At 54.7% G+C, this 25,213-nt stretch overlaps 1 protein-coding gene across 14 annotated transcripts; it reads left to right on the top strand.

Annotated features, from left to right (window-relative positions):
• Positions 1-537: 537 nt before the first annotated feature.
• MATK (megakaryocyte-associated tyrosine kinase) lies at positions 538-25,072 on the top strand. Of its 14 annotated transcripts, XM_028839927.2 has the most exons (15): positions 16,678-16,897; positions 17,370-17,452; positions 17,776-17,998; positions 18,192-18,251; positions 18,625-18,738; positions 18,836-18,951; positions 19,041-19,260; positions 19,830-19,923; positions 21,371-21,436; positions 23,242-23,341; positions 23,421-23,505; positions 23,590-23,663; positions 23,853-24,048; positions 24,441-24,527; positions 24,615-25,072. In XM_028839927.2, exons 3-15 carry the CDS (start codon positions 17,927-17,929, stop codon positions 24,852-24,854), a joined length of 1,524 nt encoding a protein of 507 aa, XP_028695760.2. In that variant the 5' UTR covers positions 16,678-16,897; positions 17,370-17,452; positions 17,776-17,926; the 3' UTR covers positions 24,855-25,072. The 14 variants fall into 14 exon arrangements, with proteins under 14 accessions (XP_014977961.3, XP_028695760.2, XP_077835589.1 ...); XM_015122475.3 differs by lacking the exons at positions 16,678-16,897; positions 17,370-17,452; positions 17,776-17,998 and adding exons at positions 538-929; positions 13,960-14,091; XM_077979463.1 differs by lacking the exon at positions 17,370-17,452 and having other exon boundaries at positions 23,421-23,496.
• The last annotated feature ends 141 nt before the right edge of the window (positions 25,073-25,213 follow it).

Here is a 25,213-nt window from a genome sequence, read left to right as displayed (position 1 = left end):
ACCATTTGTCGGCCAGGAGCAGTGGCTTGTGCCTGTAATCCCAGCATTTTGGGAAGCCGAGGCGGGAGGATCACTTGAGGTCAGGAGTTTGAGACCAGCCTGGCCAACATGGTGAAACCCTGTCTCTACTAAAAATACCAAAAATTAGCTGGGCATGGTGGTGGGCGCCTGTAATTCCAGTTACTTGGAAGCTGAGGCAGGAGAATCGCTTGAACCCAGGAGGCAGAAGTTGTGGTGAGCTGAGATCGCACCGCTGCACTCCAGCCTGGGCAACACTGTGAGACTCTGTCTCAAATTTGTCTCCATCTCATTACCGGAGAGAGACTACAGCTAAGGCTGCGGGGACAGAGGGAAGGGACAGGGGAAGGGGCACGCCCTGGCAGGCCTGGCGGTCACAGTAGCCCCTGGTGGGAGGCACCTCGTCCCCTGCTGTGAACCCCAGGCCTTACCGGCAGCCTGCTTCCTCCCTTACGCTCTGGGAGAGGCGGCTCTCGGAAGCCTCCCACCCACGGTTCCCGTTCCCATCCCCGGCTCCCCGGGAAGCCAAACAGGATTCCCACCACCAGGTGGTTGAAAACCAGCCCCGCTGACAAAGAGTTAAGTCGGCCCTCCTAGCAACTCCAAAAAACCAAGTTTAGGCGGCGCGACAGCAAAATCAAGCAGTTGGTTAGCAAAAGGATTGGGTGCAGATGGAGGGACCGTCTGGGCTACGGAGCCCACGGGCCTGAAAAGCAGTCGCTCCTGACCCGTCCTGCCCAGCCCTCGTCCCACTGGGCCGCGGTCCCCGGAGCAGGCCGGCGGGTGGCGGGAAGACACCGGGCTGCAGGGGGCTGGAGAGGCAACCCCTCCCTCCCTCCCCGCCAGAGCACTGGAGCGCGGGGACCTGGGCTGCGGATGCTGGCGGCGAGCCGGGTTGCTAGGCGACATCGGTGAGTGTGGGCGGGATGATACCCGGCGTGTGGGCAGGGCTGGAACCCAATCCGGCAGGCGGGGCTGGAAAGACAAAAACGGAAGGGCAGGCTGTCACCTGCATCTGCAAGGTCAGGGACAGGACAGGACGGAGAGGCGGCCGCTAAGATGCCCTGAGTCCGCCGGCCCAGTCACAATCAGCCTTGCAGGCAGCATCTCCCTGGCCAGGCTCAGGGGGCGTTTGGGAAAAGATTGGTCTTGTCCCGGGATGCCTCCCTGGGTTAGCTTCTGGGACAGAGAAGATGTTTCGAGTGATCGGATTAAGACCCACTTAAGGTCTTAATTAAGGTGGAGAAGCCACCCTGGGTGGAAAATGGTCCCTCCCAAGTTTTGCACATGAAATGCATTAGGTAGCATCAGCCAGGTGCGATGGCTTACGCCTGTCATCGCAGCACTTTGAGAGGCTGAGGCGGGCAGATCACCTGAGGTCAGGAGTTTGAAACCCCGTCTCTACTAAAAATACAAAAATTAGCTGGGTGTGGTGGCGCACGCCTATAATCCCAGCTACTCGGGAGGCTGAGGCAGGAGAATCGCTTGAACCCAGAGACCAAGGTTGCAGTGAGCCGAGATTGTGCCACTGCACTCCAGCCTGGATGAGAGAGCAAAACTCCGTCTCAAAAAAATAAATAAAAATAATAAAATAAAAAATGATGATGGCAAATTTAATGTTACATGTATTTTTTCCACATAAATGTTTTTACTGTGAATTGGGTTTTTCCCATTATGAAAAACTTGGACAATCCAGAAAAATGGAAGAAGGAAAACAAAACCATCACAAAACAATCAGCCACTGTGAACACTCCATTTCCCTTCTGCTTTTCTTTTTTTTTTTTTTTTCCTGGAGACGGAGTTTTGCTCCTGTTGCCCAGGCTGGAGTGCAATGGTGCAATCTCGGCTCACCACAACCTCTGCCTCCCGGGTTCAGGTGAGTCTCCTGGACTCAGTCTCCCGAGTAGCTGGGATTACAGACGTGTGCAACCACGCCCGGCTAATTTTTGCATTTTTAGTAGAGATGGGGTTTCACCACATTGGTCAGGCTGGTCTCAAACTCCTGACCTCAGGTGATTCACCCGCGTCGGCCTCCCAAAATGCTGGGATTACAGGCCTGAGCCACCGCGCCCAGACATCCCGCTTTCTATTCTTGAATGCCTGGTTGTTTATGGGTGGATCATTTATACCATCTTGCTTCCTGCTTTTCTTCACTGGGTATCATAACGACATTGATTCATCACCTGTTTACTGTGTGCTTACGATCTAACTTAATTCTTCTCATGACCTTACAAGACACATTTTATTTTTCTTTGAGACAAGGTCTCGCTCTGTCACCCAGGCTCAAGTGCAATGGTATGATCTCGGCTCACTGCAACCTCCGCCTCCTGGGTTCCAGTGATTTTCCTGTCTCAGCCTCCCAAGTAGCTGGGAACACAGGCGTCTCCCACCATGCCCAGCTAATTTTTTTGTATTTTAGTAGAGACGGGGTTTCACTGTGTTGCCCAGGCTGGTCTCGAACTCCTGACCCCAGGTGATCTGCCTGCCTCAGCCTCCCAAAGTGCTGAGATTACAGGCATGAGCCGCCGCGCCCGGCCTCAACTCCTGTTCTTTCAGCTGCTCATTCATTCCGTATGTGTGTTGAACGCCTGTGATGTGTGCTGGGCCACCATTCATGTGGTTTCTCCATTTCTCCCGTTGAGGATGTTGACATTTATTCCGTAGACAATCAACAAACACTCATCGCCTTCCTTGGGGAAGCCAAGGCTGAGCCAGAAGCCGTCACTTCACGCAGTGAGGGGGACTCTGGGCTCCGGGCTTTAGTCACAGCGTGGTCCTTTAACTTATCAGCTTTGGAGTGTGGGGACAGCTCATGTTACCGTCTTAAGCTTCCATAAAACTGGGGACAAACTGGTAGCACCAACCGTGCAGGGAGCTGTGAGAATTCAGTAAGAAAATGCATTTTAAAATGCTTGCTGCACAGAAAGGTTCAGGCACAGGGACCCAGGCTCCATGGAGGGCAGGGATGAGGGAGGGGCTCTGCAAATGGGCCATTAAGACCAAGTGCAGTGGCTCATGCCTGTAATCCCAGCACTTCAGGAGACTGAGGCAGGAGGATCACTTGAGCCCAGGAGTTTGAGACCAGCCTGGGCAACACAGCAAGACACCATCTCTAAAAAAAAAAAAACCAAAAAATAGCCAGATATGACGATCCATGCCTGTAGTCCCAGCTGCTTGAGAGGCTGAGGCAGGAGGATCACTTGAGCCCTGGAGGTCGAGGCTGCAGTGAGCTATGATCATGCCACTGCACTCCATCCTGCACGACAGAGTGAGACCCTGTCTTTAAAAAAAACCAGGCCGGGCACGGTGGCTCATGCCTGTAATCCCAGCACTTTGGGAGGCTGAGGCAGGGGCATCACCTGAGGTCAGGAGTTCAAGACCAGCCTGACCAACATGGTGAAATTCCATCTCCACCAAAAAAAAAACCTTAGCCGGGCTTGGTGGCACATGCCTGTAATCCCAGCCACTTGAGAGGCTGAGGCAGGAAAATCACTTGAACCTGGGAAGCAGAGATTGCAGTGAACCAACACCGTGCCATTGCAAAAAAACAAAAACAAAAACAAAAATAAACAAAAAACCTAGGCCATTAAAGTCACACATAAAATAGTGACCCCAGATGCGTACCCTCTTGTGGCTTCTAGAACGCTGGATGCCAGGCTATGAGAAAAGCCTTCCAGATGCTGCTAATGTTTTGGGATTCCCGCCCAGTGACCACCCCCAACCCGCCAACCACCCCACAGTGAAGCCGCCCCGTGGTGAGGAGGCTTCCGTGAGCTCTGTAGCACTCTGTCATAATTGTTAGTCAACAGAGAGACCAAAACCCACAAAGAGAAAAGAAAAGTAACTTGAAGGAGAGACAAAGAGGGTAGAAGAAAACAGTTCTAGAAAAATCCTTATGTTCCTGATTAAAACACAGAACAGAGGCCGGGCGCGGTGGCTCAAGCCTGTAATCCCAGCACTTTGGGAGGCCGAGACGGGCGGATCACGAGGTCAGGAGATCAAGACCACCGTGGCTAACACGGTGAAACCCCGTCTCTACTAAAAATACAAAAAACTAGTCGGGCGCGGTAGCAGGCGCCTGTAGTCCCAGCTACTTGGGAGGCTGAGGCGGGAGAATGGCGTAAACCTGGGAGGCGGGGCTTGCAGTGAGCTGAGATCCGGCCACTGCACTCCAGCCTGGGTGACAGAGCGAGACTCCGTCTCCAAAAAAAAAAAAAAAAAAAACACAGAACAGAAAAAAACAAAACCTGTATGCATCTTATCCTCAGAGAGATCATAGAGGATATAACAGCCAGGAAACAAGTATAAGTTTGCCTGTATTTATTTATTTATTTATTTATTATTATTTTTATTTTTGAGATGGAGTCTCCCTCTGTCGCCCAGGCTGGAGTGCCGTGATGTGATCGTGGCTCACTGCAACCTCCACCTCCCAAGTTCAAGTGATTCTCCTGCCATAGCCTCCCGAGTAGCTGGGATTACAGGTGTGTACCACCACACCTGGCTAATTTTTGTATATTTCGTAGATATGGGGTTTCACCATTTTGGCCAGCCTGGTCTTGAACTCCTGACCTCTGGTGATCCACCAGCCTCAGCCTCCTAAAGTGCTGGGATTACAGGCGTGAGACACCGCACCTGGCTGAGAAATTATTTTATTTATTTACATATTATCTGGAGATGCGGGGAGGGTGTCTCACCATGTTGCCCAGGCTGGTCTCAAACTCCTGATCTCCATGAGCCACCACACCCGGCCAAGTTTGTCTTTCCAAGAGGAATGATAAAAGGACCACAAAGAGCTCTTGGAAATGAAAACTCTGATGGTCACTGGGTATGGTGGTGCATGCCTGTAATCCCAACACTCTGGGAGGTTAAGGCAGGCAGATCGCTTGAGTTCAGGAGTCTGAGACCAGCCTGGGAAACACAGTGAAACTAAAAATAAAAAATATTAGCCAGCATGGTGGCAGGCACGTGTAGTCCCAGCTACTTGGGAGGCTGAGGCAGAAGGATCGCTTGAGCCCTGGAGGTCAAGGCTACAGTGGGCTGTGATTGCACCACTGCACTCCAGCCTGAGCAACAGAGTGAGACCCTGTCTCAAAAAAAAAAAAAAAAAAAGTAATAGTCAAAATTAAAATGTCAATAGAAGGGTTGGAAGAAAAAGTAGAAAGTCGGAGGATGGGAGGAAGGTAGGCAAGAAAATGAGAAGATCAATCCAAGAAGTCCACCCTATGACAATAACGTGTTCCACAAAGACACCAGAGAAACCAAAGTGGAAGAAATCACCAATGATATCATTCAAGAAAGTTTCCCAGGAAGAGAACACATGAAAAGCCCACAAAGTACTCAGCACAATAGTTGAAAATAGACCCACACCAAACCCACCACTGTGAAAGTGCAGGATGTAGGGAACAAGAAGATTCTACAAGCTTCCAGAGAGAGAGAGAGAATAGCCATGGGACAGGCAAAGGATGAGGAAACAGGACAACTTCTGATCATTCAGCTGCCCAAGACTAGAAGCTGGAAAACATGGGGCAAAAGAAAATTATCCACCCACAATACTGTCAGCCAAACCACTAATTACCCAGGAGAGTAGGAGGAAAACACTTTCTCTGGAAACCCTAGGGGGTGCCCATTCCTAAAACAAGGGACCAAACCAAGAAACAGGAAGACCCACGCCCAAGAAACAGGAGCTACATCCCAAGAATCCCCTTGTGCTGAAGAAGAGAGGGGCCAGGATCACAGCTGGGCAGTAGGAGCAACCAGTCCTGAGTGGAGACGCCAGTTCTGGTGGAGAGGCTGGGGGAAAGAAAGTGTCACAGACACATAAAACCAAGGCGATGACTAACTCCAGGGAAATAAAAAAGCAGGTCCCAGAAAATAACGTTCTTAGGATACACTGCTCCACTGTCAATAATATTTATATTAATATATAGTATAAGCACTGAATTTTCATTTAAGCAAAAATTGTGATTTAACTATTGGGGGCGCAGAATGCCTAAGAGAGCTAAATTTTGACCTTCAGGAATAGGAAGTCAATGGACAACATCCAACTGATAAATCAAGGGATGTGTAAAACACATTATTTTGAAATATGGAGGTAAATGCTTGAAAACAGCAACAGCAACCCCTGAGGAGAGGCACATTATATTGCTTTGTCTTCAGCACACAGTAAAACACCCTGTAAATCTCAGCTGCTATTCATACCAACAAGAATATACTTACCCTTGAGGGACTCATCGCTGAGTTGAGGAGCTTTATTTATATATTTTGGGTTTTATTTTTACACTTGATCTTAGGCAAAAGGCCGAGAAGCGGTAGAGTTTTATTTTTTTAAAAACTTCTTGAGAGCTTATTACAGGCCATGAGTATCAGCAGGTTTAATTTAACAGATTGAAAAATACAGCCAGTGGCTCACACGTGTAATCTCAGCACTTTGGGAGGCCAAGACGAGCAGATCACTTGAGGTCAGGAGTTCAAGACCAGCCTGGCCAACATGGTGAAACCTCGTCTCTACTAAAAATACAAAAATTAGCCGGGTGTGATGGCACGTGCCTGTAATCCCAGCTACTCAAGAGGCTGAGGCAGGAGAATAGCTTGAACCCGGGAGGCAGAGGATGCAGTGAGCCAAGATCACGCCTGTGCACTCCAGCCTGGGCGACACAGGGAGACTCCATTAAAAAATAAAAGCACCAGGGCCGGGCGCGGTGGCTCATGCCTGTAATCCCAGCACTTTGGGAGGCCAAGGCGGGCGGATCACAAGGTCAGGAGATCGAGACCACGGTGAAACCCCGTCTCTACTAAAAATACAAAAAATTAGCCAGGCGCGGTGGCGGGCACCTGTAGTCCCAGCTACTCGGGAGGCTGAGGCAGGAGAATGGCGTGAACCCGGGAGGCGGAGCTTGCAGTGAGCCGAGATCGCGCCACTGCACTCCAGCCTGTGTGACAGAGCAAGACTCCATCTCAAAAAAAAAAAAAAAAAGCACCTACTTATAAGAAAATAACGACTGTGATAGCAAACTACAGTCTGAGGGCCAAGTCCAACCTGCTCTCTGTATCTGCACAACTCCTCCAGCTAAAATTGTTTTTTTACATTTGTAAATAGTTGAAGGAAAACGGAATCATAATATTATACGACATATGAAAAGTAATATGAGGCCGGGCATGGTGGCTCATGTCTGTAATCCCAGCACTTTGGGAGGCCAAGATGGGCAGATCATCTGAGGTCAGGAGTTCGAGACCAGCCTGGCCAACATGAGGAAACCTGTCTCTACTAAAACACAAAAATTAGCCGGGTGTGGTGGCACATGCCTGTAGTCCCAGCTACTTGGGAGGTTGAGACATGAGAATCGCTTGAACTCAGGAGGCAGAAGTTGCAGTGAGCCGAGATCACGTTAATGTGCTCCAGCCTGGGTAATAGAGTGAGACTCTGTCAAAGAAAGGGAAGGGAAGGGAAGGGAAGGGAGAAGGGAAGGGAGAAGGGAAGGGAGAAAGAAAGGAAAGAAAGGAAGGAAAGAAAGGAAAGGAAAAAGCAATATAAAAGTCAAATTTCCATGTCCATAAATAAAGTTTTATTGGAATCAGCCATGGTCTTTGGCTTCCATGTTATCTATGGCATCCCTGCAGTGGCAGAGCTGAGCAGTTGGGACAGAGGCCAGCAGGACAGAGACAGTTTGCTGGGCCCTGAGTTAGAGGATGAGGTCATGGGAGGATGAAGAGGGATCCTGGAGGAGAGATTTAGGAGCTGCTCTTGAGTAGACATGGCTTGTCTTCCGGAATAATGTGTATCTCCCATTCTCCTTACTTGATCTCCTCTCCTCTCCTCCCCTCCCCTCCCCTCCCCTCCCCTCCCCTCCCTTCCCCTCCCCTCTCCCCTCCCCTCCCCTCCTCTTTTCTTTTCTTTTCTTGTCTTGAGACAGGGTCTTGCTCTGCTGCCCAGGCTGGAGTGCAATGGCATACTCATAGCTCACTGCAGCCTCCACCTCCCAGGCTCAAGTGATCCTCCTGCCTCAGTCTCCCAAGTGGCTGGGACTACAGGCATGCACCACCACACCCAGTTAATTTATTTTACTTTTTGTAGAGACAGGGTCTCACTATATAGGCCAGGCTGGTCTCCACCTCTAGGGCTCAAATAATCCTCCCACCTCAGCCTCCCAAAGTGCTGGGATTGCAGGCGTGAGCCTTCATGCCGGGCCTCCTTCCTCAGACTTTACCCTCTTATCTGCTTCTGTTTATTTGTTCTGTAAGGGTCTTTTATGTGCCAGGCTCCAGACCTAAATGGTTGCCGGTGCCAGGGCTGGTTGTTACCCTCACTAGGAACATATAGTCTGTCGTGGGAAGCAAGGACAGAGGGAGATTGACAATAAAAAGCGAGACAGGATAACAGGTGGGGATTCCGGCTTTCACAATAGAGAGTGACCAAGGGTGGCCACTATGGGGTGGCCAGGGAGGGTGTCTTGGAGAAGCTGAAAGTGCAGAGAAGTAGTTGGAACTGAGAAGAGCTGGGGGAAGGACATAGTACTAGGAGATGGGAAGAGCATGTGCAAAGGTCCTGTGGCTGCCCCATGCCTGAGCTTTTGGGAGACAAGGGAGAAGCTGGGAGCAGAGAGGTGACAGCCACTGGACTGCACAGGTAATGAAGTGCTAGGAGGCACGCTGAGTTTAGTGGGAGCCATAGGAAGCTTTTTTTGAGAGTCTCACTCTATTGTCCAGGTTGGAGTTCAGTGGCCTGATCTCAGCTCACTGCAACCTCTGCCTCCTGGGCTCAAGTGATTCTCCTGCCTTAGCTTCCCAAGTAGCTGGGATTACAGGCGTGCGCCACCACACCCAGCTAATTTTTGTATTTTTGTTTTGTTTTGTTTTTGAGATGGAGTCTTCACTCTGTCACCTAGGCTGGAGTGCAGTGGCGTGATCTCCACTCATTGCAAGCTCCGCCTCCCTTCACACCATTCTCCTTCCTCAGCCTCCCAAGTATCTGGGACTACAGGCACCCGCCACCACGCCTGGCAATTTTTTTGTATTTTTAGTAGAGATGAGGTTTCACCGTGTTAGCCAGATGGTCTCGATCTCCTGACCTCGTGATCCGCCCGCCTCGGCCTCCCGAAGTGTTGGGATTACAGGTGTGAGCCACCACGCCTGGCCGAGTTTTTGTTTTCTTTTTAAACTTTATGTATTTATTATTTATTTTATTTTATTTTTTATTTTTTGAGACAGAGCTCTGTCACCCACGCTGGAGTGCAGTGGAGCAATCTCAGCTCACTGCAAGCTCTGCCTCCCGGGTTCACGCCATTCTCCTGCCTCAGCCTCCTGAGTAGCTGGGACTACAGGCGCCCGCCACCACGCCCGGCTAATATTTTGTATTTGTAGTAGAGACGGGGTTTCACCGTGTTAGCCAGGATGGTCTCGGTCTCCTGACCTTGTGATCCGCCCGCCTCGGCCTCCCACAGTGCTGGGATTACAGGTGTGAGCCACCGCACCCGGCCTAATTTTTGTGTTTTTTTAGTAGAGACGGGGTTTCACCATGTTGGTCAGACAGGTCTCAAACTCCTGACCTCAGATGATCCACCTGCCTCGGCCTCCCAAGGTGCTGGGATTACAGGCATGAGCCACAGCACCTGGCCGGGAAGCTTTTAAGGCCGGATGTGACGCAGACCCAGTCTCCACGGATGAAACCTGCAAACATGGCTGGAAAACAACCTGCCGGGCTGCATCTTAAGGACGAGGAAGACGGGGCAAGGGTTTTCCAGCAAAGGCACCCAAAGCAGCTCGCCCCAAGAGACCCTTCGCTCAAGGAATCGAGAATGGCCTGGCAGACAGCGACTGCGGTTGCAGAATGAGTGATGCAGCGTTTTTCCTCGAAAGAGCCAGCGTTCCTCCTCTGAATCCCGGAGTCCCCTGGCTGGGGGGAGAAAGCTAAATTTAAAGGCATGCTAATTGGGGCAGTGTGATCTAACTGCAGACTCCAGTCAAGGACTGGCTAGGCAAGGGACGACTTCCACGGAGGCCACAGTGGCTCGGGTGTCCCCACGTCCGGCTGCAGTGGCACCCCCCCCACCCCGGCCTGTCCTCCAGGTTCAGAAAGCTCAGTTGTGAGGCTGCACATGGTGGCTCATGCCTGTAATCCCAGCAATTTGGGAGACCAAGGCGGGTGGATCACCTGAGGTCAGGAGTTCGAGACCAGCCTGGCCAACATGGTGAAACCCCATCTCTACTAAAAATACAAAAATTAGCCAGGCGTGGTGGCTGGCAGGTGCCTATAATCCCACCTACTCGGGAGGCTGAGGTAGGAGGATTGCTTGAACCCAGGAGGTGGAGGTTGCAGTGAGCCAAGATCGTGTCACTACACTCTAGCCTGGGTGACAGAGCAAGACTCCGTCTCGAAAAAAAAAAAAAAGAGTTGGAAATTCATGTGCTGAAAAAGGCTGAACAAGACGCAGGAGCCCGGGTCCCTGACACTGTCCAGCATTGCCTGCCTCAGTCATGATGCATTTCTATCCATTTCAAGCCTCTAGCATTTGGAGTTCTCCATCCCAGGCAGCCAATCCCAGCCCTGATTGATAAATTATGTAAAGTGCCTGTCACGTGACTCATCACCTACTATGTTCATTGCCTACTACGATTTCCAACAGTATTTGTAGAGAAGAATAAGAATGGTGCCGTGCCTTAGAGAAGTTTGCAATCCAATTGGGGGAGTCTACAGGCCTGAGTTTTAGCCCCCGGCCAGCTGTGTGACTAAGGACAGGTAGTCTCGCCTCTCTGGGTCTCAGCTGTTCTACTTTCCACATTTTTTTTTTTTTTTTTTTAAAGATGGAGTCTCACTCTGTTGCCAGACTGGAGTGTAGTGGTACGATCTCAGCTCACTGCAATCTCCACCTCCCGGATTCAAGCGATTCTCCTACTTCAGCCTCCCGAGTACTTGGGATTACAGGCACCCGTCACCACTCCCAGCTAATTTTTGTATTTTTAGTAGAGACAGGGTTTTGCCACGTTGGCCAGGCAGGTCTTGAACTCCTGACCTCAGGTGATCTGCCTGCCTTGGCCTCCCAAAGTGCTGGGATTACAGGTGTGAGCCACTATGCCCGGCCTCAGCTGTTCCACTTCTAAAATGAGAAGGCTGGTCCCAGTGATCTCTAGGAATTTGGAGAGTAGTGGGTTAGGCAGATTATGACAACCAGAGGGGGATCTATGGGAGGAGAGTGGGATATGAAGAATGGTGAGATTGGGATAGGAAAGAAATAGAAAAGCAGTCAAGAAGGGGAGGAGGTGGAGGCCGGGCGTGGTGGTTCACGCCTGTAATCCCAGTACTTTGCGAGGCCGAGGCGGGCAGATCACTTGAGGTCAGGAGTTCGAGACCAGCCTGGCCAACATGGTGAAACCCTGTCTCTACTAAAAATACAAAAATTAGCCAGGCGTGGTGGCGGGGACCTGTAATCTCAGCTACTTGGGAGGCTGAGGCAGGAGAATCACTTGAACCCGGGAGGCAGAGGTTGCAGTGAGCCGAGATCGTGCCACTGGACTCCAGTATGGGCAACAGAGCAAGACTCTGTTTCAAAAAAAAGAAGAAGAAGAAGGGGAGGAGGTGAAGAGATTACTGTGTCCACTGGGCTGTTCCACTGCAAAGGGCAGAAGCCTACTGCCGCCTGACTCAGGGAATGGAAGACGGATTTACGGACTTATGGAAAGAGAAGCTCAAGGCATCCCTCTTCCCAGCTGGGATCAGGGCAATCTAATTTGACTCAGCAATTCCACATTAGTCTGTTAATGTCAACTCCCCACTTCTGGTACTATTTTGAGTATTAAGAATCCCTTTGTTTGTAAGTGGCAGGAACCCCCTCGGGAAGAAATCAAAAAAGAAACACTGGCTGCTAAAACTAGGTGTCACGTGAATTCCAGGCATCGCTTGTTCCAAGGATATGGAACCAGTCCTTCCCTTGGGATTCAGTGTCTCTCCCTGTTTCTTGGCTGTGTTTCCTCCAGTCTGGCCTCTTTCTCGGGCAAGCTAATGGGCTCAGTCACCAAGACCAAGGAGAGACGGCCGGGTTGACACACATCACACAGTGAGACAAGACCAAAGAGAGATGGCCAGGCTCGCACCCACCACACAGTGAGACAAGAGAACTAGTGCCTCTAGCAAGGGGCCCTTTCAGGGGGACCTTGCTCTAGGAAGTGTCGGGATGTCCTCGAGGAAGGCTTTCCCCAAATGCTGCCACGTGAGTTGCACATGGGAGGGTGAGCTTGGAGAGGCCAGCTGGACACCGGGGGAAGGGCATTCCAGGGGAGAGGTAACAGCCAGCACAAAGGCATGGAAACTCCTGCAGTTCGGACTCACTAGAATATTAGTTCCCTGGTGAGAGGAGAAGAAAAAATGGGACCTGGGAGATCAGTTGGAGGCCAAACATGAAGAGCCCTGGATGCCAGGCTGAGCATTTTAGGCTCTCGCCTGCAGGCAGTGGGGAGCCATGGAAGGATTTAGAGTGAGGGAGGGCCACCATCACATTTCCATCCCTTAGCTATGCAGGGAAAGGTGAAGATCTGGAGGCAGCCAGGACACCAGAAAGGGGACTGCTCTGTCACCAGCCTGCAACAGGAGGGTGATCTGCAGATCAGAGAACTTCTGAAATCAAGTTGACAGGGGGTCACCAAGGATGAGAGGTGGAGGGTGGGGAGTTCAGGACTGGGGGAATCTGCGAGTCCAGTCTACCCACTCAGGCTGGCATAAGGGAGGGGTGAGTCCCCAGCTCCTCGGCAGGAGGCATTAGAAACAGGTGCGGCCACCTCTGAGGCCTGAAAGAAACCTAGAGTCTTTGTGATTCAAAGTGGCCAATTATTTGCACCAGGCACAGTGGCTCACACCTGTAATCCCAGCACTTTGGGAGACCGAGGCAGGTAGATCACCTGAGGTCAGGAGTTCCAGACCAGCCTGGCCAACATGGTGAAACCCCGACTCTACTAAAAATACAAAAATTAGCTGGGCGTGGTGGCGGGCACCTGTAATCCCAGCTACTCAGGAGGATGAGGAAGGAGAATCACTCCAACCCGGGAGACGGAAGTTGCAGCGAGCCGAGATCGCGCCACTGCACTCCAGCCCGCGTGACGGGAGTGAGACTCCATCTCAAAAAAAATAAAAATAAAAATACAAAAGTTAGCCGGGCGTGGTGGTGCACACCTGTAATCCCAGCTACTCAGGAGGCTGAGGAAGGAGAATCGCTTAAACCTGGGAGGTGAAGGTTGCAGTGAGCCGAGATAGCGCCACTGCACTCCAGCCCAGGTAACAGAGCAAGTCTCTGTCTCAAAAAAAAAAAAAGCAGCCGGGCGCGGTGGCTCAAGCCTGTAATCCCAGCACTTTGGGAGGCCGAGACGGGTGGATCACGAGGTCAGGAGATCGAGACCATCCTGGCTAACACAGTGAAACCCCGTCTCTACTAAAAAATACAAAAAAAAACTAGCCGGGCGAGGTGGCGGGCGCCTGTAGTCCCAGCTACTCGGGAGGCTGAGGCAGGAGAATGGCGTAAACCCGGGAGGCGGAGCTTGCAGTGAGCTGAGATCCGGCCACTGCACTCCAGCCTGGGCTAGAGCGAGACTCCGTCTCAAAAAAAAAAAAAAAAAAAAAAAGCAAAGTGGCCAATTCTTGGATGCCTCCCAGGACAGGGAGCTCACCCCCCCCTGAAGTTACCCCTTCTGTGGCTCTGATTCAGATAAACCGCAGGCTCAAATCTATCCCTGAGAGTCAGGCACAGCTCAGTGTCTATGTCCCCACCCAGTTGGGGGAGCTCCCTGCACCCCAGGCCAGCCCTTGACGATTTGGAAACCCAACACCAGCTCCTTAAGTCCGCCCTTCTCTGGGCTCAAGACCCTTTTGGTTCCTCTTATTATTTCTTCCGGGGTGAGGCCTCCTGCCAGGAGCCCTGGGGTTCCTTGGGAGGACTGACACTAAATATCATTGATTTGCAGAGAGAGGAAGAGGAGAAAGTCTCCATGGGGTGCTAGAGCGTCTTAAATGTCCCTCCCATGCAGGGACATTTCCCTCGCGAACAAAGAGAAGGCAGACCTCGGCGGAGCACCTGTGGTCAGCAGCAGCTTCCGGTGAGAAGCACATTAGGTGGCTGGGTTTTCCGCTGCAGGTATTTTGACACTTCTAGTGATGGTGGTTTGCCATAGATGGTGGGCCCGCAGTGACCGTGACAGGACAGCTGCAGCGTCCCCAGCCTTTTGGGGAGCCACACCCTAGACTATCCCACAGCCAGATCCATGAAGCTGTGGGTGCTGCTAAAACCATAGACACGGGGACATCCTCCCCAAAGATCTTCTAATAGTAAATTACAACCCCATGAAAGAAAGTTGAGGCCGGTAAGCCAGGCGCCATGGCTCACGCCTATAATCCCAGCGCTCTGGGAGGCTGAGGTGGGTGGATCACCTGAGGTCAGGAGTTTGAGACCAGCCTGACCAGGTGAAACCCCATTTCTACTAAAAGTACAAAAATTAGCTGCGTGTGGTGGCACGTGCCTGTAATCCCAGCTACTCAGGAGGCTGAGACAGGAGAATTGCTTGAACCCAGGAGGCAGAGGTTGCAGTGAGCTGAGATCGCGTGGTGGCTCACACCTGGAATCCCAGCACTTTGGGAGGCCCGGGTTGGAGGATCATTTGAGTGCAGGAGTTTGAGACCAACCTGGGCAACATAGCCAGATCCCACCTCTATTTTTTTTTTTTTTTTTTTTTAGACAGAGTCTCACTCTGTTGCCCAGGCTGGGGTGCAGTGGTGCAATCTCGGCTCATGGCAACCTTCACCTCCCAGGTTCAAGCAATTCTCTGCTTCGGCCTCCCAAGTAGCTGGGATTACAGGCGCCCACCACCACACCAGACTAATTTTTGCATTTTTAGTGGACAGGGTTTCACCATCTTGGCCAGGCCGGTCTTGAACTCTTGACCTTGTGATCCACCCACCTCAGCCTCCCAAAGTGCTGGGATTGCAGGTGTGTGCCACCATGCCCGGCTAATTTTTGTAGTTTTAATAGAGACGGGGTTTCATCATGTGGGCCAGGCTGGTCTAGAACTCCTGACCTCAGGTGATCTGCCCACCTAGGCCTCCCAAAGTGCTGGGATTGCAGGCGTGAGCCACTGGGCCCAGCCTGCAGCTGGGATTAAATTGATGCTAGTGAGATGAGAGAGCATCCTGGATGGCCTGGGAAATATAATATAATATAATATAATATAATATAATATAATATAATATAATATAATAATATAATATAATATAATATAATATAATATAATAATATATAATATGGCTGGGTGCGGTGGCTCAAGCCTGTAATCCCAGCACTTTGGGAGGCCGAGACGGGTGGATCACGAGGTCAGGAGATCGAGACCATCCTGGCTAACACGATGAAACCCTGTCTCTACTAAAAAAAAAAATACAAAAATCTAGCCCGGCGCGGTGGCGGGCGCCTGTAGTCCCAGCTACTCGGGAGGCTGAGGCAGGAGAATGGCGTATACCCGGAAGGCAGAGCTTGCAGTGAGCTGAGATCCGGCCACTGCACTCCAGCCTGGGCGACAGAGCAAGACTCCGTCTCAAAAAATAATAATAATAATAATAAATAGGCCGGGCGCGGTGGCTCAAGCCTGTAATCCCAGCACTTTGGGAGGCCGAGACGGGCGGATCACGAGGTCAGCAGATCGAGACCATCCTGGCTAACCCGGTGAAACCCTGTCTCTACTAAAAAATACAAAAAACTAGCCGGGCAAGGTGGCGGGCGCCTGTAGTCCCAGCTACTCGGGAGGCTGAGGCAGGAGAATGGCGTGAACCCGGGAGACGGAGCTTGCAGTGAGCTGAGATCCGGCCACTGCATTCCAGCCTGGGCGACAGAGCGAGACTCCGTCTCAAAAAAAAAAAAAATAAATAAATAAAAAATAATAATAATAATAAATAAAAAATAAAAATAAAGGCCTGCATTGGGTGAAAGCGGATTGGGCGGTTTGGTCACCCCAACCACAAAGCCATCGGTGGGGCCCAGGGTCCTGTCCACCAAGACCAAGTGAGATCAAACTGTTCTGTGAGGTGAAAGTGGGTGGGGCCCCCACCCTCCCTATGGGGGAGGAAATCCCTGCTGGAAAAGCGGTAGCGCCTACCTCTGGGCAGAGCCAGGTCCCCCCAACTCTCAGGCCCCCCTTTTACCCTCCGAGGAGGGCAGCGCTAAGAAATTTGCATCCGGATGATTACAGTTCCCGATGATTCTGTTACCCCAATTTTCCCTTAATGTTGATGATTATGATAAGGATATAGATAGTGAGTGACATTTTTGAAGGCTTTTTGACAACCACCAATAGCCCTTGAGACGGTGGGTGCTAAAATGGGCGGCACTGAGGGAGTTGGAATTGCAGAGTACGAAGGATCCTCTGGGTGTCCGGGCTTGGCGCCTTGCTTACCTCCCCGGACGGGCAGCTCACTCTCCCTCACCCCCGGCCCCCGCCACGCGCGCTGGCGGCACCCATTCCACGCTCCAAGAACCCCGCTTCCCAGGGTGTGTGGGGGGTGCACGCCCGACAGGGCCGGGTCAAGGCCAGGCGTGGCGCCCGCGCGCGCCCCGGGACCCCGCCCGGGGAGCGCGGGAGGCGCCGGGGGCCGCGGGGGCGGGGCGGGGAGGGGCCGGCGGCGGCGGCGGCGCGCGGAGCAGACTGCAGTGCGGCCGGCGCTAGGACCCGCGGGGGCCTCCCAGGCCGCGGCGCCTCCCGCTTCCCCCTACTCCCCGACCCTCCTTCGCCCCCAAAATGAGGAAACGGAGCAACTCGCTCCAAGTTGTGCAGCCGGGACCGCCTCGGTGTGCGCAGCCGGCTCGCGGAGGCCCTCCTGGGGGCGGGCGCGGGGCGCGGCCCGGGGGCGCCCCCTAAGCAGGTGAGCACCTCGGCGGGGAGAGGTGGAGAGACCCCGAGGCCGGGGTGGGGGAAACCCCGAGGGCTCTGGGCGGGGGTGGGTCCGGGACGTGCGCAGGAAGGGCCGGTGTGCGCGCGAGTGTGCGCGACCCGGGCGCGCGGCGGTTGCGCGGCTGGGGCGGAGGGTGCTCAGAGAAGATCGGACCCGGCGTGGTGGCGGCGGGGGTTTCCTGGGTGCGAGTGTGCGCGGCTACGAGCCCCGGGCGTGTGTACCCGCGCGTCCACGTGGAGGGCTGTGCGCGTGTGGCCGAGAAGCGTGTGCGCGGCCCTGCGTAGCGCCCTGCGTGCCCGAGTGGCCCGGTGCTGGCGCCCAGGTGTTTCAGTGTGGGGCGGCTGTGTGTGTGCCGGGGGCGGGGGACAGGTGCGCACGTTCCCAGGTGTGGAGCGCTTATGCGCGCGGACGCGCGGGGACGTGTGCGCACACCTGTTTCCAGGTGGACGTGGTCATTTGCTTGTCTGCGCGCACCTGTGTCCGAGCCCCGTGTGTTTCTGTGCGTGTACATGCATCCGTATGCGTGTGAGTACACGTGGGACTGGAGGATTTCAGGGGAGGTGCATATTGGAGGGGCTGAGACTCACCCCCCAGCACCGCCCACTTCCCAGCCACCAGCGGTCCTGGAGATGGGGGAGGCAGGGAGGGTCCCCCACCCCTGCAGCAGTGAGCGACTTTGTGTGTCTGTCCTGGGTTTGGGGGGATCAGAGAGGCTCAGCGGGTGGCCGGAGGAGCCCAGCAGGGCTACTGGACCCACCCCTGCCCCCAGTCCACCCCACGGTCAGAGAATTTTGGGAATGACCTTGACTCATCCCTATTTCCCCACCCTGCCCCTGCCTACTTACCAGAAAAGAGGAAGAACCAGGCTCGGTCCAGTGGCACCCAGCTCCCTACCTCCCGTGCCAGCCGCCCGGACTGTGGCAGGCCATTCCCAGCGTCCCCGACTGTGGCCACTTGCTCAGTGCTCCTCTCCCCTGCCTCAGTTTCCCTCTGGGGGCGATGGCGGGGCGAGGCTCCCTGCTTTCCTGGCGGGCATTTCATGGCTGTGATTCTGCTAAAGAACTTCCCCGGGTAAAGATCACTTCCCCAAAGGGACTTGGGGAGCCAGCTCTGGGTCCCACCCAGGATGCCTCTCGGGGGCTCTCTGCCTGCCTGGTCATTGCCCCTACCTGGCCATTGCCCCCACCTGGCCTGGGCTGGAAGTGGTGGGAACTGGACCCTGGGTCCCAGCCCAACTCCCACCTGGACTCTGCCCCCTCCCCAGGTGAGCCCCCGCTTCCTCCGAGCCTGGCACCCCCCGCCTGTCTCAGCCAGGATGCCAACGGTGAGTGTGTCTAGCCTGGTTCCTCTATCCCCCGGGTCCTTCTTCAACTCCAGCCACACCCTTAGCCCCCTTCCTGGACGGCTGTACTCTCTGCCCTCTACCTGCTTCTGCTGGGCTCTGCCTGGCCTTTCTCAGTCATCTTGGCTTCCTGACCTTCTGTCCCTGTCCTCTCTTTGTGACTTTACGATTTCTCTTTTAGCGCTGTTCACCCCATTTCGTTCCTTCCCCGATGTCTGCATCTGTTTTCTCTGCCTCTCTGCTCTTCTCCAATCTCCATGTCTTTCTCCCTCCTGTCCTCTTTCCCCTCCCATGCCTCTGCTCCCCACATCTCCGTGATGTCCTCCCTTCGCCCCTCTCCTGGCCCTCTCTGCAGAGGCGCTGGGCCCCGGGTACCCAGTGCATCACCAAATGCGAGCACACCCGCCCCAAGCCAGGGGAGCTGGCCTTCCGCAAGGGCGACGTGGTCACCATCCTGGAGGCCTGCGAGGTGAGAGGCGGCCAGGGTGTGGGTGCGTGGGGGCTGGGGGCTCCACCAGGACCACCCTCACACCCCCCACATCAACCTTGTGCTTCCTCCCTGGCAGAACAAGAGCTGGTACCGCGTCAAGCACCACACCAGCGGGCAGGAGGGGCTGCTGGCAGCTGGGGCGCTGCGGGAGCGGGAGGCCCTCTCCACAGACCCCAAGCTCAGCCTCATGCCGTGAGTGGGCGGGACAGGGGCCTGGAGTGGGGGGCAGTAGGTGATCGCCCCCCACAGCCTGGTCCAACCCACCCCTTTTGTGGCCCCAGGTGGTTCCACGGGAAGATCTCGGGTCAGGAGGCTGTCCAGCAGCTGCAGCCACCTGAGGATGGGCTGTTCCTGGTGCGGGAGTCCGCGCGCCATCCTGGCGACTACGTCCTGTGCGTGAGCTTTGGCCGTGACGTCATCCACTACCGCGTGCTGCACCGCGACGGCCACCTCACCATCGATGAGGCCGTGTTCTTCTGCAACCTCATGGACATGGTGGAGGTGCTGCCATCCAGAGGCCCCACCCCGTCCCTGCAGCCCTGGAGACTCCCCTATGTAGAGATGGAGGGGCCCGTCACCTGACTTCTATCCCTTCCCCAGCAGCTGGGCAGGCACCATCCCTACCTCTGTGCTGATCGCCCGGGACCCCCCTGAGCTCTGTGCTTCCCCAATGTGGAGATGAAGGGGGTAGTCCCTGGGGCCCCCCAGGCCCCCATCCCATCTCAGATAGGCAGACAGGAGGACCTCACAGTAGGATTCTCCTTAATGCAGAAATGGGCAGGGGTTGATCCCTATGGACCGCCCATCCTACAGGTGGTCTGAGTCAGTCTGGGTCTACCTCCAGGGACTAGGGTGACTCCTCTGGGAACCCCCAGGACCCCCCCAAGTTGATACCAATCCAGAGGACTCCCCCTCCTTTTGGCTTGCTTCCTTTCCCGTTCCTATGGAAACCAGCCTTTCTCCTCCTCCCCGGTCCCACCCACCCTCCCCAGAGGCCACCCAGGAAGGGGACAGGATGCCGGGGTTCCCCGCCCTGGGGCTGGGCTCATGGCTGTCCCCACATCCTGCAGCATTACAGCAAGGACAAGGGCGCTATCTGCACCAAGCTGGTGAGACCAAAGCGGAAACACGGGACCAAGTCTGCCGAGGAGGAGCTGGCCAGGGGTAGGGGACGCCCAGGAGGGCAGACCCCCTTCCCTGACCGCATTAGCCCAGCCCGGGAGGAAAGGCCCTGGGGCCCCCGCGCCTCTGAGGCCAGATCACCCAAGCCTGTCTCCATGCCCAACTATGGGATAGAAGACGTGGGCTGCCTTGGGGGTACCCACAGACACAGATCAGTCCTTTTTTTGATAGGTCCCCAGCTTCGCCATCATTCACAATCTGAGCCAGAAACCTGGCCCTGAACCTCCACCCACCCCACCCTCCAGCATTCCCTCCTTGGCCAGGTTACCAACACCTGGTGAATCTGCTCCCCTCCCCTCCCCACAGTCCAGCCTCAGGCCCTCCCATCAGATTGCCTTCTTCCCAGAGGGCGAGTCCCCCTTCCAGCCCAGGCCTTGAGTGCGGCCTCAAGGTTATCTTTCTGTCATGAAATCGTGCCTCCAGGGAGAGAGGCCCGGCAGCTCCACTACCTTCCAGAACCTGCCCGCATGGCCTGAGCCACCTTTCCAGCCTCATCTGCAAAGCCCTTCCTCCACGCATCCACCCCTCCCAGGTCAACTGTGATCATCGTTTCCTTCATGCCTCTGAGCCATTGTTTATTCTGTTCCCTTCACCTGAAATGCTTTTCCAGCCCCTGAGTAGTGAAATCCTCAGTGTTTAAGGTCAAAAGCAAATGCCTCTTCCCACCCCATGTCTGTCTCCTCGAAAGTACGCCTCTCCTAGGGAAATCTGTATCCATCAGGGATGGCACCTAGGTGGACACTAGCATCACCCTGACCAGTGATCCCTTAAGACCATGGCATTTGGAGGGGTCACTTTCTGGAGGGAGAGGAGAACGCCTGCAGAACCAACCAGAGGACAGTGGAGGGGACAACACAGGAGTGCTTGGGAGAAGGGTCAGGGAGGCCAGAGCCCTGGAATATTCTGGAACCTTTATGGGTCTCCATGTATTTTTTTTTTTTTTTTTTTTTTTGCTCTGTGTGTGTTTCTGAGTGGTCAGAGGTAAAGAACTGTGTAGGGAAGAGCCCAGCAGGTATTTGGAGGGACAAGAGAGCCAAAGAGAAAAGGGCAGCTCTTATCTCTGAGACCTGAAGTGTTTCCTGGCACTGCCCCCTAAGCTTGACAGGGAGTTCCTGGAAGGCAAATGTGGAATCTGAGGGTCTCAGCCAGGCAGGCCCCCAGCTTTGACCATTCACACCACTATCCCTCCTGTAAGCCCGTCTTTGCTCAGGTCAACCTGAGATAGTTCTGTTGCAACAACAGTAATTGGTACCAGGAGTGGGGTGTCTCTGATACGTCCTAGGGGCATTGCCAGGTCCAGCAGCCATTCAAATGTGTATCCACAGCTGCAGCACTGTGAGAGACTTCACCTAGTCTCTCACCAAGTAGAACCCCCAATGGGAGGGTTTGGGGGGCCCATTACCCCTCTGACTGGGTCTTCACTCCACAGCGGGCTGGTTACTGAACTTGCAGCATTTGACATTGGGAGCGCAGATCGGAGAGGGAGAATTTGGAGGTGAGTGGTGGACCGGGTTGGGGGTGCTGAAGGAAGGTGGGAGGTGCATATTGAGGCTTTGCAGTCACAGAGCTGAATTCAAACCCATACTTAACGACCTACTAGTTGTGCAACTGAAGACACGCAAATCCTCTGAGCCTCAGTTTCCCCCTCTGGAACACGGGGTAATGGCAGCTGTCATGAGGGGTCAATGAACTCAAGCAGTCAATGTTAGTGACTTCACACTGCCAGGGTCTTGTATGGTCAGTCCCTCTGTTTGGAATGTTTGGAACACCATTCCCTGAAATTATTATTCTGGAAGACTCTGGGGTTTAGATCAGGGGTCAGCAGACTCTCTGTAATAATATTTTTTGCTTCGTGTGTCAGGAAGCTGCTGTCACAGCTGCTGAATCCTGCCCTTGTGGAGTGAAAGCAACCACAGACAATATGTAAACATATGGGCATGGCCATGAAAACTATGGGCCAGAAATTTGAATTTTGTATAATGCTCACATGTCCTGAAACAGTACTCATCTTTTGATTTGTTTTTACAACCACTTAAAAATGCAAAAACCAGACGGGCGCCGTGGCTCACGCCTGTAATCCCAGCACTTTGGGAGGCCGAGGCAGGTGGATCACAAGGTCAGGAAATCAAGACCATCCTGGCTAACACGGTGAAACCCCGTCTCTACTAAAAAAAAATACAAAAAAATTAGCTGGGCGTGGTGGTGGGTGCCTGTAGTCCCAGCTACTCGGGAGGCTGAGGCAGGAGAATGGCGTGAACCCGGGAGGCAGAGCTTGCAGTGAGCCGAGATAGCGCCACTGCACTCCAGCCTGGGCGACAGAGCGAGACTCCATCTCAAAAAAAAACAACCCAAAAACCAGCCAGGCGTGGTGTCTCATGCCTGAAATCCCAGCACTTTGGGAGGTTGAGGCAGAAGGATCCCTTGAGCTCAGGAGTTCAAGTCCAGCCTGGGCAACATAGCAAGACCCCCATCTGTACAAAAAAAAAAAATAACCAGGCACAGTGGAGCATGCCTGTAGTCCCAGCTATTCAGGAGGCTGGGATGGGAGGATCCCTTGAGCCCAGGAATTTGAACCTACACTGAGCTGTGATCATGCCACTGCACTTCACCTGGGTGAGAGAGTGAGACCCTGTATCAATATTTTAAAAATAAAAATGCAAAAAACATTTTGAGCTCAAAGGTCTTGCAAAAAGAATTGACAGGGTAGATTTGGCCCCTGGGGGGTGGAGGTTCACAGACCCCTGGCTTAGATGGTTCTCTCTTTGTTTTTGTTTTTGTTTTTTTTTGTTTTGTTTTGTTTTTTTCTGGTTTTTCTTGAGATGGAATTTCGCTCTGTTGCCCGGGCTGTAGTGCAATGGCGCGATCTTGGCTCACTGCAACCTCCGCCTCCAGGGTTCAAGCGATTCTCCTGCCTCAGCCTTCCGAGTAGCTGGGACTACAGGCATGTGCCACCACGTCCGGCTAGTTTTGTATTTTTAGTAGAGACGGGGTTTCTCCATGTTAGTCAGCCTGGTCTTGAACTCCTGACCTCAGGTGATCTGCCTGCCTCAGTCTTCCAGAGTGCTGGGAATACAGGCGTGAGCCACCGCGCCAGGACCAGACGGTTCTCTTTGATCTTGGGTCTGGAGCTTGTGAGGGTGGGGGGGATGAGGAGCGTGGGGGCTGCGTTTCAAGGTCTGGGGACCCGCAGCTGTGTGAGTGTTACATGGGCACCGGTGTGAGCGGGCCTGTCCGTTTGTCTCTCTGTCGCTGTTTGTTGGGGGTCCTGATCTCACCCCGTTCCCCGCCCCCACCCCCAAGCCGTCCTGCAGGGTGAGTACCTGGGGCAAAAGGTGGCCGTGAAGAATATCAAGTGCGACGTGACGGCCCAGGCCTTCCTGGATGAGACGGCCGTCATGACGTGAGTCCCGGGGTGGGGGCTGGGGACCCTGGGATGGGGGGTCCCAGCCCCGCCCTCACGCCCACCCCACCGCCCCCAGGAAGATGCAACACAAGAACCTGGTGCGTCTCCTGGGCGTGATCCTGCACCAGGGGCTGTACATTGTCATGGAGCACGTGAGCAAGGTGGGGCGGGGCTCAGGCGGGGAGGGGGTCCCACACGGCAGAGCAGCCCTAACATCCCCCACGGCTGTCTCCCACCCCCAACAGGGCAACCTGGTGAACTTTCTGCGGACCCGGGGCCGAGCCCTCGTGAACACCGCTCAGCTCCTGCAGTTTTCCCTGTAAGTGGGGCTCTCAGGGTGCCGGGGCGTGGGGGTCGTCGGGGGGCAGATTCCAAGATCCATCAAGGGGAAACTGAGGCACGGGGCAGGGAGGCTTTCTGAGCTTGTGGCCCAGGCACCCAGAGCTTTCTGAGCCGTGAATGCAGGCGTCCTGGCACCTGAGCCCCCACTGCCCCCTGCTCCCCCCAGGCACGTGGCCGAGGGCATGGAGTACCTGGAGAGCAAGAAGCTGGTGCACCGCGACCTGGCCGCCCGCAACATCCTGGTCTCCGAGGACCTGGTGGCCAAGGTCAGCGACTTTGGCCTGGCCAAAGCAGAGCGGAAAGGGCTGGACTCGAGCCGGCTGCCCGTCAAGTGGACGGCGCCCGAGGCTCTCAAACACGGGGTGAGCCCTCCTTCACACACCCCTGGGGCTTTGGGGTCCCCCCAGCTCTGCTGTATGACCCTGGCTATGTCACTTGGCCTCTCAGAAACTCCAAGGGCAATGGCTCCGCCTCCCCAGGAAGCTCTTGGCCCGTAATTGTTCCTTTTAGCTTCCCTCTGGGCCTCAGTTTCTCCATCTCTGAAAAAGGCATGGGCTCAGGACTGAGGTGAATAATGACCAGGCTTCCTTCATGCATGAAGGCTGAGCTAGACTCGATTGTGGGCGGCGTTGGGGGAGGAATCAATTAGGAGACCGGAGAGTGAGGGTCAACCCAGGAGGGCTTCCTGGAGGAAGCAGAGGCTGGAGCAGAAACCCTGAGGGGTCCCTCCTCACCCCTGTCTCGGGCCCCACAGAAGTTCACCAGCAAGTCGGATGTCTGGAGTTTTGGGGTGCTGCTCTGGGAGGTCTTCTCATATGGACGGGCTCCGTACCCTAAAATGGTGAGCAGGGGGCCCCAGGGAGGCACTGGGTTCCGGGCAGGTCCAGAGGCTGTGGCCCTGACCCCTGCCCACGCCTGCTGTCCACAGTCACTGAAGGAGGTGTCGGAAGCCGTGGAGAAGGGGTATCGCATGGAGCCCCCCGAGGGCTGTCCAGGCCCCGTGCACGTCCTCATGAGCAGCTGCTGGGAGGCAGAGCCCGCCCGCCGGCCACCCTTCCGCAAGCTGGCTGAGAAGCTGGCCCGGGAGCTGCGCAGCGCGGGTGCCCCGGCCTCCGTCTCAGGGCAGGATACCGACGGCTCCACCTCGCCCCGAAGCCAGGAGCCCTGACCCCACCCGGTGGGGCCCTTGGCCCCAGAGGACCAAGAGAGTGGGCAGTGCGGCGTGGGGACACCAGCCAGGCCCAAGGAGGGTCCAGGTCGGCAAGGCATCGGTCCTGGTGCCCACGGCAGGGGCTGGCCCGCGTAAGGGGCTCTGGGCGGCCCGTGAACACCCCAGACCTGCGAAGGCGAAGGATGATCGCCCCGATAAAGACGGATTCCAAGGACTGTAGACGCCTGTGTCTCTCTCTCTGTCCCCAGGCCCCTCTTTCCCGGAGGCCGCTTTCGGCGATCTGCTCTCGGACACCCCCAGGCGCCAGGCATCCTGGGTCCTCCCGTAGAGGTCCACCCCCCCACCCGGATGCCCTG

The sequence above is a fragment of the Macaca mulatta genome, chromosome 19 (genome assembly GCF_049350105.2).
Source record: "Macaca mulatta isolate MMU2019108-1 chromosome 19, T2T-MMU8v2.0, whole genome shotgun sequence".
NCBI classification, from domain to species: domain Eukaryota; kingdom Metazoa; phylum Chordata; class Mammalia; order Primates; family Cercopithecidae; genus Macaca; species Macaca mulatta.
Note: the sequence above shows the minus strand (reverse complement) of the source record. Positions and strands in the feature narration are given on the sequence as shown.